Below are 13,221 nucleotides of genomic sequence, written 5' to 3' on the forward strand. Positions count from 1 at the left end.
AGCCATATAGGATAGTTACTGGACCACAGAGGCGTTTAGAGTTACTTGCTATCACAGATTAATCAATAATTTACAGATGGAGCGTACGGCACACTTTGGTGTCGTACCCGCTCCAAAAAGTAATACATTCTCGAGTCTGTACCACACGAACCGTCGCATCAGTAATTTTCATCGCATCAGAAAAAAATGGCGTCTTTTGTTTTTAAATATTTTAAAAATTGTTCACATAAAACTAAAGAAATAAGAAGGAGTATTTTTTATTGGCAATTGGTTATTGATTATTATATTAATTTACGTAATTGTTGTCAGTGTCGATATTCCCGATAATAGATCCTGACTACAGGATCTCTTAATAATATATAAAGATATTTAATTTAAAAAATATTTTTTTTATTTGAGTTGTGTGAACTCAAAAGTACATGCCCCAGACTGGATTCAAACCTGCACTCTCCGGAATCGGAGGCAGAGGTCATATCCACTGGAGTACATAGTAGATAGACGTATTGCACTAAAATATTAAATACGTTTTCACTACTCTTGCTTAAAAACACTGTCATATTACCACTCCACAGTGGGGCTGAACAGGCATTTCAGGAGCTTGTCTGTTACGAGTACTAGCCAAGTACTAGCCTACTATACAACGGAGGAGGTTTTATTCGAAAATAGAATCATTATAGGTAAGGTCCTGATTGTTTTGAAAAATAAATAAAAAACTTTAAATTGTAATGAAATGCAGCGTTCTTGTCTGTGGAATGCGTTCGGTTTTTTATTTAATTTTCATTAAGTTGCGAATAGAGCGAGACTTGAAGACATGGGACATCCTGTACGGTGTAATACCTTTGCCTTTTTCTCATGTGAAAGAAAAATAAAATTAAAAAGGGAGAATTTATAAAACAATTGGCGTGAATAAATGGCGTTGGTGAATTTAAAAAACACACATGATTTTTTTTAAGAAATTCCTTGAAAATTTGTGACCGTAACTTACATATTTTTCAACATTAATTGTTTTTGTTGTCTTCATCTAGTGAGAATGGTGATCCTAATTTTGAGATGGATGAAATTTTCAATCGGTTACCATCAAAGTCGAGACGCATTTACTTAAATACCTACCTAGGTAAAGTGGAGAAAACAACAACACTTACGAAAGAAGTTTTTTTTAAACAATTATCTCCCACGTTTACCTTACATACTGATTATTCATCTTCACAGTCGGAAATTATATTACCGGGTAAAAGTCCCGGGTAAAAGTCTCCCTTAATATCCAAAATTGTACACATTGTACATTTAATTTTCAATTAAAATAAATCATTGAATATTGTTTCTATTTAGCGGCCTAAAAATACCTCGTATATAATGGGTCATTTTAGCCCCTTGTATAATAATCTACTATTTTAGAATCAAACTCAAACATACCGACTCCAATTAGGTGCCTAAAAATAACAATATCTTAGGTAACAAAGGAAAACTTTTGAAATGAAAGAAATTATAAAGCACCGTTTTCGTTTTGCGCTATTTATGTCTCGTTAGTAACGTCACTACAAAGTTTATTTTTACTCGATTTTTCATTCATTGTATAACACTGTTTCTTTGTACTTCGATCGCACTCTTTGACGCGTCCGGTGCTTACGTACTCGTTTCTAGGGAAGTTGTAACACTTATTTTATTTTAGCTTAACCGACTTCCAAAATAGAGGAGCTTCGGCTATATGTACATGTTTTATTTTTAACTGTGAAAAGAAAAACTAAATTATCATTAATAACCCATATTCGGCCCACTGTTGAGCACGAGTCTCCTCTCAGAATGAGAGGGGTTAGGCTGTCTTAGTCTACCACACTGGCCCAAAGCCCCGGACCGGATTCGAACCTACGCCCTCCGAATCGAAGAATCGTCTCTAAATTATAGTTATTATCATTGGCATCAAACAAGAACCGGAAATCGTATAGCTAATTTGTGGTGACAAATACTAACCAACTTTTTAGAATTTGTAAGAAATATTATAATTATCTACGTTATCTTAGATAAAAATTTCCAAATTTAATTTTAAAAGTTTTCACTATGCAAGTATATATTTAATCAAAAAAAAATTATAACATATATTGCTAGACATCCTCTATGATTAGGAGTAAGCCTGAACGGATTCACATCATTCAACAACAGGTATTGATTAAAAAAACGGAAATCATTTGTTATTTGTATTTATTTTCAACATGTGAATATTTACAAAGAGTCGGATGGTGTTGACTTATAGGACGTGAGCGTAGTGGCCGATGGGGGCAATGGGAGCAGCGTACGAGATCGTTCTGTAGGGAGCCCAGGAAGCGGCGTACGAGTAGGGGGCGATCAGTGGGGTCCTGGCGACAGCGATGGTGCTGATGGGGGCGACCACGGAGCGCTTCTTGAGAATGTGGGCGCCGCTCAGAGCTTTAGCGGTGAGGTGAGCGGAACGGTCCAAGTTGACGTCCAGGGTGTCGAGGGGCCTGCCGTCGGAGCCGAGGATGTTGGCGGGCTGTCCGGGGGCAAGCGACAGGGGGCCGCGGTAGTTGTAGGGTTGGTAGTAGGGTGCGGCGTAAGCCAAGGGCGCAGCGTAAGGAGCGACGAAAGGAGCAGCGAAGGGAGCGGCGTAGGGAGCGACGACGGCGACGGAGCGCTTCTTCAACAAGTGGAATCCGTTGAGAGCCTTGGCGGTGAAGTGGGCGGAGCGGTCCAGGTTCACATCCAGAGTGTCGAGGGGCCTGCCGTCAGCGGCAATGATGTTGGCGGGCTGGCCGGGGGCGAGCGACAGGGGGCCGCGGTAGTTGGTCGGCTGCCACAGCGGCGCGGCGTACCCCCAGGGGGCCGCGTAGCCGAGGAGACCCGAAGCGGACGCCGCCGCCAGGAAGCAAGACAACACCACCAGCTTCAACATATTTGGAGTGGTCTGTGTTGTTTTCTGGTTCCAGAAACACTGATGCTATTGTCTCGTATCACGCGTCTTTTATACCTGTATAATTAACTTGAGAGGCGTCACCGGAATACATCGTTGGCCCTGAAAGGACAACTTCTGCTGAGAAATGAAAGCTAGTTTATCAGGACGATTTTGTTCTGCTTTAACATGTAATTATTTACTCAGCGAACTTGTTCTGATTTTTAAATTGTATGAATGTCACAAGTCGGTGCGACTTTATTCTCGAATGCACGCCTGAGTTATTAAACGCACTACGTGATATTTATTTTCATAAAGTTACGTATACTGTAACTTAGTGTATTTTAATCATTTCGTTTCTATTTAGAAAGTGTTGTGTGACCTAGTTACGACATTAAAGTTCTATTTATTTCAAAGGAACAACATTGACACAAGCTCCTAATTTTTTATTGGCACTGATCATGGATTTTTGTTTAATCAAAGCATAGCTGTTACTTCAAAAACCTAAGCATTCTTAGCTTTCATTCAATATGAATTAAGCATCGAATCTTCGTATATTTATCATATTTTGGTATCATCCACGGTTTACTGGTCAGTATGCAAAAAGCTTATTTGTCTTCTACAAAGGTACACTCTCTTATGTCATCTAACCATTTTCATCTTAGTCAACCGGGTGCCCTTTTTCTATTTTCGCGTTAGCTGTCCTTTCAAGATTCTTAAAACTAAAGTGGCCAAAGAATCTTCTTTCGTTCACAAGTTCCATTGCCTTGATATTAGTTTATATATTCGAATATATCAACTAATATCAAGTTATATATAATATGCTCAGTTCCTTGTGACTCACAAAAAATGTCATGTAATATTAGGTTAGTTAATCTGTAATAATAATTTCTGCCAGTCCGGCTTATACTAGTTGGTTGGCTAGGTGAAAATATTTAGTTCTGTGACAATGACTTATCATCACCATCTACAACCCATATTCCGCTTACTGTCGGGCACGAGTCTCCTCTCAAAATCAGAGAGGGGTTAGGCTGATAGTCCACCACGCAGACCCAATGCGCATTAGCAGACTTCACACTCCTAGAGAATTAAGAAAATTAGATAAGATGTTAACTATAATGTTCAGGACCGAAGGCTCAAGGCAAGAGAGGCAAAAGGGTCTACACACAATAGCAAAGGACTTTGTTGATGAATAAAGATTTTTTTTCAATTTTCAATTTGCAATAGTTTATATCCCGTCTCAAACCCAGGACCGCAATCTATAGCCGCATGCTAACCATTGAACCAACGAGGTCAATGGAGCGTAATTATCGCAATTTTCATTCTATAACAAGCTGCAAATCTTAATATGTCAAATATCCATTGAATATTGGAGAAAAAACGCGCAGGATGTAAAGATGTATGTTAATCAACTTTGATCTCAACAATACAAACGCGTGTCTATGAAAAAGTTGTAGTATCTTTAAATAGAGTGTGTCCATATGCAGCAAAGTAGGTTATATCGAATAACTTATAACATACCAAAGTAATGAATTTAGTGTCTCAATGGTACACATTAAAAGAGTTGAATTAATAGCAGGTCTAGAAATCGATTTCCTTCTATTGGACTATTGTCGTATTCACTCCAAGAAACTCGCAAGTAAAACATAGTAGTTTTGGAAAAGTGTGGATAGTGGAAAGTATATATATTTGTTAATTTATGATCTTGATAAACTATATAATTATAATCATCATCATGGCTCACACCTGAGCTCGAGTCTCCTCTCAGATAGGGGTTGGGCTAATAGTCCACCGCGCTGGCCCAATACGGATTAGCAGACTTCACACACGCAGAGAATTAAGAAAAGTCTCTGGTATGCAGGTTTCCTCACGATGTTTTTCCTTCACCGTTTGAGACACGTGATATTTAATTTCTTAAAATGCACACAACTGAAGAGTTGGAGGTGCAAACCCCAGACCGGATTCGAACCTACGCCCTCTGCATCGAAGGCAGAGGTCATATCCACTGGGCTATCACGGCCCTAGTTTTATTAAAGTTCACAAAAATTAAGCATACCTAATTGTTTACTTGTTTACTTATTAGGAAATATCAATATTGGTCTTAATATATGTTTACTTGAAACTTTTAACTGCTTGCTGGCCTTCCATTGAGTGCAAGTTACTATGCTTAAGTAAAATATTAATGATATAGTAAAAATATTTTATATGCCAATATTTTTGCATATTAATTTTGAGGCCTACTGGTAGGTACGTTATTTTCATGTTGGTAATAAAATGGTGTTAATATTGACTGTTGGAAAGATCGTGACGTCATACGGCAAGGAAAAGGTGGTTTTCCTTTCCCCTTTCGGTTTCTACACGGCGTCGTACCGGAACGCTAAATCGCTTGGCGGTACATGTTTGCTAGGCTAGTTACCACCCTACCGGTGGTCACTAGCTTCAATCAGCCCAGCTGGGGATCGAACCCAGGACCTCAGTCTTGTAAATCCACCACGCATGCCACTGCACCACGGAGGCCGTCAAAAATTATAGGTAAATAATATCTAAGTATATAAAAATTACGAGTATATACCAAGAGTATATTTTATGTTTAATTGCAATTGATGAACTAGAATTCATTACAATACGTATCTAGGTTGGCATTGTTAAACCCACCTTCAACATCTTTAAGTCAGCCATTGACGGTCAATTTTTCTCACGTTTCTGCAGCGCAAACGGCAGCGAATACGTTTCCGAAGCGAAGTCGAGCCGTCATGCACGCAGTGACCAATACACGATCAGTTATAGTCGTGGGTGCTGCAGAAACGAGAATAATTGATCGTCAATGGCGTGCGTTAGCAGAGTGAATGTCTTTAGGTACATTTTGTATGGAATGCAATAAATTGTCTAGGTAACTACAGAATAATGAATATTATGTGATGATTCGTAAGCTTGCCTTGTATACGAAATATATAAATCATCACTATGATCCTAACTATTAATTTAAATGCAAATGTGGTATTGTATGCCACGTCTCATCTGTTTGTCTCGTGGGTCCAGTGGTTGGTTAGGTGCTTCAGATCACGAGGACCTGGGTTCGAGTCCTGGGTAAGGCTATGAAAAACTGTGAGTTGAAGTGTTCGAGTTGAAATCGAAAACATATGAGTTTTCAAGCTGAGTCTCCGCCACGTCGGGATTAAGCCTGCATAAGATGCGGAGTGGTCGAGGTTCTGGGTTCGAGTCCTGGGTAAAGATATAAAAACTTCGAGTTGAAGTGTTTGGGTTGAACTCGAAAAACTATGAGTTTTCGAGCTGAATAACACGCGATTTTTTTTTCGCTGGAAAATGCTTTTACGCATCCTGATCGCAGAATGCCCAGCAGATAACAGTATGGTCGGGTTTGTGGGACTCGCTTTTTTTTATTCTTTACAAGTTGGCCCTTGATTGCAATCTCACCAGATGGTAAGTGACGATGCAATCTAAGATGGAGCGGGCTAACTTGTTAGGAGAAGGATGAAAATCCATACCCCTTTCGATTTCTACACGACATCGTACCGGAGCGCTACATCACTCAATCAATCAACTAGCCACGGCCGAAGCTTCCCACCAGCCAGACGTGGACGGCCTCCGTGGCACAGTGCAATGTGAAACACGTCAAAGGTGTTGCGTTCGATCCCCAATGGGGCCGATTGAGGTTTCGGTCGTGGCTAGTTAACACCCTACCTGTAAAGACGCACTGCCAAACGATTAAGCGTTCCAGTTCCGGTAGAAACTGAAAGGGGTGTGGATTTTCATCCTCCTAACAAGTTACTCCGCTTCCATCTTGTGGCATCATTACTTACCATGAGGTAAGATTGTAGTCAAGGACTATCTTGTTAAAAACAAAAACAAGACCAACGCCGCCAGCAACTTGCGGTGGTTATCATTGGTAGGTCCGTGGCGTTAATTTGTCGTGTCCGACGTCTCGATCAAGCCTGCGAAAGTAACGGCGATCGGCGACAGTCGCGGAATTGTCGCTCTCCGGGATTTTCAGCGAGCGCCCATCAATCAGTGATGAGAAAGAAAGCAGTCATATACGAGAGTGGGAAGAATTGCTAGGCAGCTCAGATCTTAGCGAGGCACTTTAGAATAAGCTTGGTCGCGCTTCTCCTGAATAGCCAGCACCTGGTTAAAACGCTGATGAGGAGCCATGATAGCCCAGTGGATATGACCTCGGCCTCCGATACCGGAGTGTGGGTTCAAATCAAGTCCGGGGCATGTACCTCCAACTTTTCAGATGTGTGCATTTTAAGAAATTAAATATCACGTGTCTCAAACGGTAAAGGAAAACATCGTGAGGAAACCTGCATACCAGAGAATTTTCTTAATTCTGTGCGTGTGAAGTCTGCCAATCCGCATTGGGCCAGCGTGGACTATTGGCCTAATCCCTCTCATTCTGAGAAGAGACTCGAGCTCAGCAGAGAGCTGAATATGGGTTGATAACGAGCAGCCTTAATAGAACATAAAGAAGCTGCACACGCTCATATGTCACTTTTGTTGCTCGTATTTGACCTGAATCGAATGTCTACCAATAAATTGCACGTGTCATTCTTAACAATGCAATTGTTCAAGAATCGCTTTATGGCTATATTTAGCAGAATCAACACGTGTTGAATACCTCCATTTAGCAGTGCATACATACATGTGGAAACGGTGGCCCTTAGAAATGTTTTACCATTTTTGAATTATGAAAATATTCTGTGGATTATGATTCTGTTATTTAGATGCCTAGTGCATACTTTTATCGATATCCCATGGACGCCACTGATATATAGGATCCCGTAATTAATAGATATTCGCAAATTCGTTTTAGATAATTATGTGGTGTAACTACCATTTGAGTTCTATCCATTAACTAGCGGACGCCCGCGACTTCGCCCGCATGTAAATTAGTTTTTCACAAATCTCTCGGGAACCACGGATTTTTAAGCTAAATTTTTCATATCTCGACCTAGGGCTGGAACTCAAGAACTTTAATGGCGCAACATAGGCAGCGGTGTGCACAAGGTGTTCAACTAGGGTATGCAATGTACGTACAGTTTGATGACAAAATGGAAAATCTTGACCAATGCATGTCAATGTCAGGTTCGTGATGACTCCACAGGGTAAGCAAATAATCAGTGGGTTTTTGTGTCTATGAAGTGCTTGCCACTGCACATAGGCTAACCCTACCAATGCAAGAAAGCAGTTTATTCATAACTACTTGCTTAACAAGATATTCACGGTTTGCTAGTGCGATTAGAACTAAAAACGTTAGGAAAATCAAGCCTTATATATCTAATATTTACCTTTTACTTAATGTAATGTTTTAACCGAAAAACGTTTGAATAATTTTTTGTGCCGTCTATTGGACTTTTTCCATCCGCTGTAGATTTGTTGTATGCATTTATTTAGTAAGAACAACTTTGTCTAAGATATTCGTAGTAGCTAATTTAAATAATCATAATTGTCAACTTATTAAAGTGACTCAATACAATAATCTCAGGAGGCCTCACTCTTTAGGTTGTGCTCTACGTAGTGGTGGATTTACCATTAGGTTAAGTTAGCTGGAGCCCAGGGCGGCAAATTTTAGAGGGCGGCAAATTTGCCCCAAAAACCTTTATATTCTACAGAAACAAAGAACATGTAACGACTATTTTAATATTTTAGTACGTCGTCCTGTACAGTCCTACTAAAACTTGAAATTTTATTGGCACAATTTAAGGCAATTGGTTTGATTGCGAACTAAAATACCTATCGAATTTCACCAGTAGGCTATTGAATTTTTGTTAGGGGCTGCAAAAATTCAACAGCCTGGAGGCAAATTTGTAAATCCGCCACTGGCTCTACGAGGCACGGAAGTGGAATGCAAAAAACTTACACCAGCCACACACAATTAAGTGAAAAGTATACCGAAATATCATAAAATACATGGTTTCGATATTTTTTTCATTAACAACATCTTTACGCGCGCTGCTGAAAGCTGTAACTGAGCATGTGTTGGAAAAAGAAAAGCGCAATATCATTGATTGACCCAGGATCCCATGATACGAAGCCAGAAGGTTTCCTGAGGACGCTAATTATTATTATAATTACGCAAGCATATTTATAATTTGAGGCAATAAAACTAAATTTTATATACTAAAAAGCCTCAATAGCTCGACGGTAAAGGGGCCGGAGTCATCACCGAGGGGGAGGGGGGGGATGGGATTATTGGTCATAATAAAAAAATAGGCAAATATTGTTTAAAACAAAGATGTAGGGAGTTTTTTAGTTTATTGTAATCTCTGGATCTACCTACTGAACTGATTGTGGAAACGTTTTTACCGATAGAAAGCACCATCTTCACCGAGTAACGTAGGCTATATTAGTATATAGGGCCTCTACTAGTTTGGTATATAGTTATTAACTTATTAGTTTTAATGTAATAAATAACCCGTGTGAAATTACAATGACGTAGAGGTCTTAAGTTTAGAACGCCAATTTGTACTAATTGTAAGTCGAAATTAGACACGAAACCGTTTACTAACTCGAGTAAAAGCTGTGCCGAGTTATTTTTAGCTTCGGCACACGTAACTAATTGGTTCCAGTGGGTAGGTAATTTGCGCAGTTTCTTGTTTCTTTGTATACTTACGATGTCAAACTGAAAGTACGAGTATCTCAGTTGAATGTGATATTTTTATTTTTTAATTTGGTTTGCTTTTATTTCGTTTGTGTCCTTAATAAGCTTGACAGTGATGAACTGGCCGGTGCGATCTCGACGCCCTTGCTGTGTGCAAATATCAGCTTCCTGAACGACCTTCTTGCACCGGTTTTACAATACGAGATCGCCCTTATTCGTGACCACTTTCTATAAATACAATGCAAAACAGTATCGGGCATCAGTCGTTTGACAGCAACACAGACCAAGATGTTCAAATTGGTGGTGTTGTGCGCTTTCCTCGCTGCGGCGGTGGCTGAACCTGGTGCGTTCTTCGCACCCTTAGCCTACAGTACAGTGTTGTCGCCCGCAAGAACGACTATCACCAACCAGGCCAGCAGTGTCATCCATCCTTCACCCTACTACACCGCGCCATGGGCTTACACCACGCCTTTGGCCCATCTGATCAAGAAACGCTCCCTCGCTGTCAGCTCCTACTTCGCGCCATCGACGTACATCGCTCACGCTCCCATTGCCAGCACTTATGCTGCATCACCCCTCGCCTACACTTCATACTCTCCTTTGGCAACGACTTACGGAGCACCAATTTACTCGACCGCCGCGCATTTTATTAAGAAGAGGTCAGCTCCTCTAATCGTACCAAGCACATACGTAGCACCTTCCTTTTACCACTCTACTCCTCTGTTGACGTCTACTTACAGCGCACCCTTCTACACTACTCCTTACGTGTCCCACTCCCCCATTGCCTACACTCACTTGATCAAGAAGCGATCCGCTCCTTTGGCGCTGGCAACCTACGCCGCACCTGCTGCCTTCTCTCACCAATCCAGACTTGACATCAAAACCGCCCCAGCTGTGGCAACTTACTCGTACTCTAGCCCCATCACATACGCTAGCCCTTTTGGATTCACTCATCTGTACTAATTTAAGTGATTTATAGGTTCAGCAATTTTTTTGGAAAATTCAAAATTTGATTTTTTTATTGTAAAATTTGTTAAATCCAATTGTACATGTTAGATCAAATGTAAATAAAGTTAACCAAATTTAAAAATATATACTTTTATTTTCTACCTTATTATAATTTATTTTATTTTCCAGATGTAATATGATTACAGTAATCAAGGAAGACAAAAATATTATAAGCAATATTTACTATACTATATTGATAAACCACCAATTTTATTTTGTAAAACTGTTTATTTACATTATGTTGTATATCTACTTAATACAATGAAAATCAAATTAGTAAGAAGATAATTATATCATAGAGAAGTATGAAAACTTCTGATTAAAAAATTCGCTTTATATATACTATATTTTTTCTATTTTAACATCATTTTAAATATACGATTTTGTCACTGTGAAATATTTTCTGTCGAATCATTTGTTTTGACATCATGTTCCACTGTAGTTGACTCAACTGACACCTCATCTTGTTTTATTAAAACCGGATGCTTCAAAGCTCGAGCAAGAGGAAGATTTTGGAAAAATCCAAGAGCTATAGGACTCAGTATTGTATCACCTGTCACTGTTGTTAAAACCACTTCTCTTGGTTTCTCTTCTTTCAATGGATATGTAGCATAAATAGCTGGACTGTATACTAGTGGTGTCGTAATAATCCCTGGGGCATGCTTTATATCGATACGCGATTGATGTGATACAGCACTGGGCGCTGCGAATATAATTGGTAAAAGTTGACACTTCACTTGATATATCGAGAAAAGAATTAAAATTAGCCGAAACATTGTAGAGTCAATTACTTTATCAATGGCGTGACGTGGTGCGTCGCAGTTTTTATAGTGGCATAACGGTTTTTATACGATTGCACGCAAGCGATGGATTCAAGTTCACGGTCGATTATACTGGTTGTTGCATCACTTCGGTGCGATGGCCGGATTAAGATGCAAGCTCGGAGTCAATGATACATTCCATTTTACAGTAAATGATGATCCGTTAACTGCATTCTGAATTTATTAGTAGGTGGTTTGATAAAATCTAATAATTCGTTAACTAAGAAAAGACTATTTGTAGGAAGTTACACAAAATCCAAGTAGGGCATGTTAAGAAAAAAATATAAAAGTAGGTATTACTACTCGATACAAGCACATGTAATAAAACTAAATTAACTTAGCATAATAAAAAAAGAGCCGTGATAGCCCGTGATATGATCTCTGCCTCCGGAGGATGTGGGTTCGAATCCGGTCCGGGGCATGTGCCTCCAACTTTTTAGATGTGTGCATTTTAAGAAATTATATATCACGTGTCTCAAACTGTGAAGGAAATCATCGTGGAGAAACCTGCATACCAGAGAATTTTCTTAATTCTCTACGTGTGTGAAGTCTACCAATCTGCATTGGGCCAGCGTGGTGGACTATTGGCCTAGCCCCACTCATTCTGAGAAGAGACTCGAACTCAGAAGTTAGCCGAATATGGTTTGATAATGATGATGATAATAAAAACTTAGTACTTATTTATTAAAATGATTTTTATTATTTGTATTATTTATTTTATTGCAGACGCCCAAGGCGAATTTTATTGTATTCTCATATAAACTTTTATCTCATAAGTCATTACTCAGTAAAATTAAGATAGGTCTCATTCGCACGAGAGTTAAAAAAGCGAAATAAATGAAGGTTATTTTTTCAACGCCCAAAATTGAAAATGCAACTCTTATGAAGTTGAATGAAGGTTATTTTTTTAACGCCTAAAATTGAAAATACAACACTGCTCGATTAAAAAGCGTCGTGAATTAAAAACGCTGTCGTGTGAACATATAGGTACTTGGGAATGCATGTATTGCATTTGAACGCTCTTTTGACATCCGTTAAAAAATTCTCGTGCGAATGAGGGCTTAGTCTTTAATAGTATTGTGAAAATTAATGTAACAATATGTAGTTCCATTGTACGAATCTGTTCCGTTTCCATGTTTGGAACTTCCTAGGAATAAGTGCGAATTTGGGAAAACTTTTATCAAACAATCTATTTCCAACAAAGGAACCGAATTCCGATATTTTTTTCCGACTACAATGACTTTGTTCAATAGCATATCGAATTAGAGTATTATTAGGCACTATCACTGTCACCGTGATTCAGAACGCATACTATAAGAGTCGAGGGTTCGCAGTACAGAGCATTAGTTAAGATTGGTGGGTTGAAGTCATTGTTATCTAAGTCATCATGTACCGTCTAGTGTGCCTGTTAGCCTGCCTGGCTCTTTGCAATGGAGTTGCCGTGTTGCCGATCGTTGCTCCCGTCCACGCTCCAGTATTGACCACTTATGTGGGCCATGGATTAGGGCACGGATATGGCGTAGCTGGATACGGCCATGGAGGTTATGGTCACGGAGGATATGGATATGGACTTGCCCATGGAGGGTATGCTCACGGAGGATATGCTGGCCATGGCAAAGCTTTCGGACACCATATCTTGAAGAGGTCACCTACATTCGCAGCTGGCGTTGGCGCTGGCGCCGGTGGTCTCGGTGCTGGAGGTTTTGGAGGCGCTGGAGGCTTTGGAGGCGCTGGATTGGGTGGGTTTGGAGGTGCCGCTGGATTGGGCGGTGGTCTGGGAGGTGCTGGAGGTTTTGCAGGCAATGGAGCTGGATTGGGAGGTGTCGGTGCTGGATTTGGAGGTGCTGGAGGTTTTGGCGGCGCTGGCGCTG

At 40.0% G+C, this 13,221-nt stretch overlaps 2 protein-coding genes across 2 annotated transcripts; one reads left to right on the plus strand and one right to left on the minus strand.

Moving 5' to 3' along the window:
• Window positions 1-2,179: 2,179 nt before the first annotated feature.
• LOC112044964 (uncharacterized) lies at window positions 2,180-2,948 on the minus strand. The gene has a single exon (XM_024080984.2). The coding sequence runs from the start codon at window positions 2,903-2,905 to the stop codon at window positions 2,243-2,245; it is 663 nt and encodes a 220-aa protein (XP_023936752.1). The 5' UTR covers window positions 2,906-2,948; the 3' UTR covers window positions 2,180-2,242.
• A 6,823-nt stretch (window positions 2,949-9,771) lies between these two features.
• LOC112044989 (pupal cuticle protein G1A) lies at window positions 9,772-10,611 on the plus strand. The gene has a single exon (XM_024081013.2). The coding sequence runs from the start codon at window positions 9,810-9,812 to the stop codon at window positions 10,482-10,484; it is 675 nt and encodes a 224-aa protein (XP_023936781.1). The 5' UTR covers window positions 9,772-9,809; the 3' UTR covers window positions 10,485-10,611.
• Window positions 10,612-13,221: the final 2,610 nt, after the last annotated feature.

The sequence above is a fragment of the Bicyclus anynana genome, chromosome 15, assembly GCF_947172395.1.
Source record: "Bicyclus anynana chromosome 15, ilBicAnyn1.1, whole genome shotgun sequence".
NCBI lineage: Eukaryota > Metazoa > Arthropoda > Insecta > Lepidoptera > Nymphalidae > Bicyclus > Bicyclus anynana.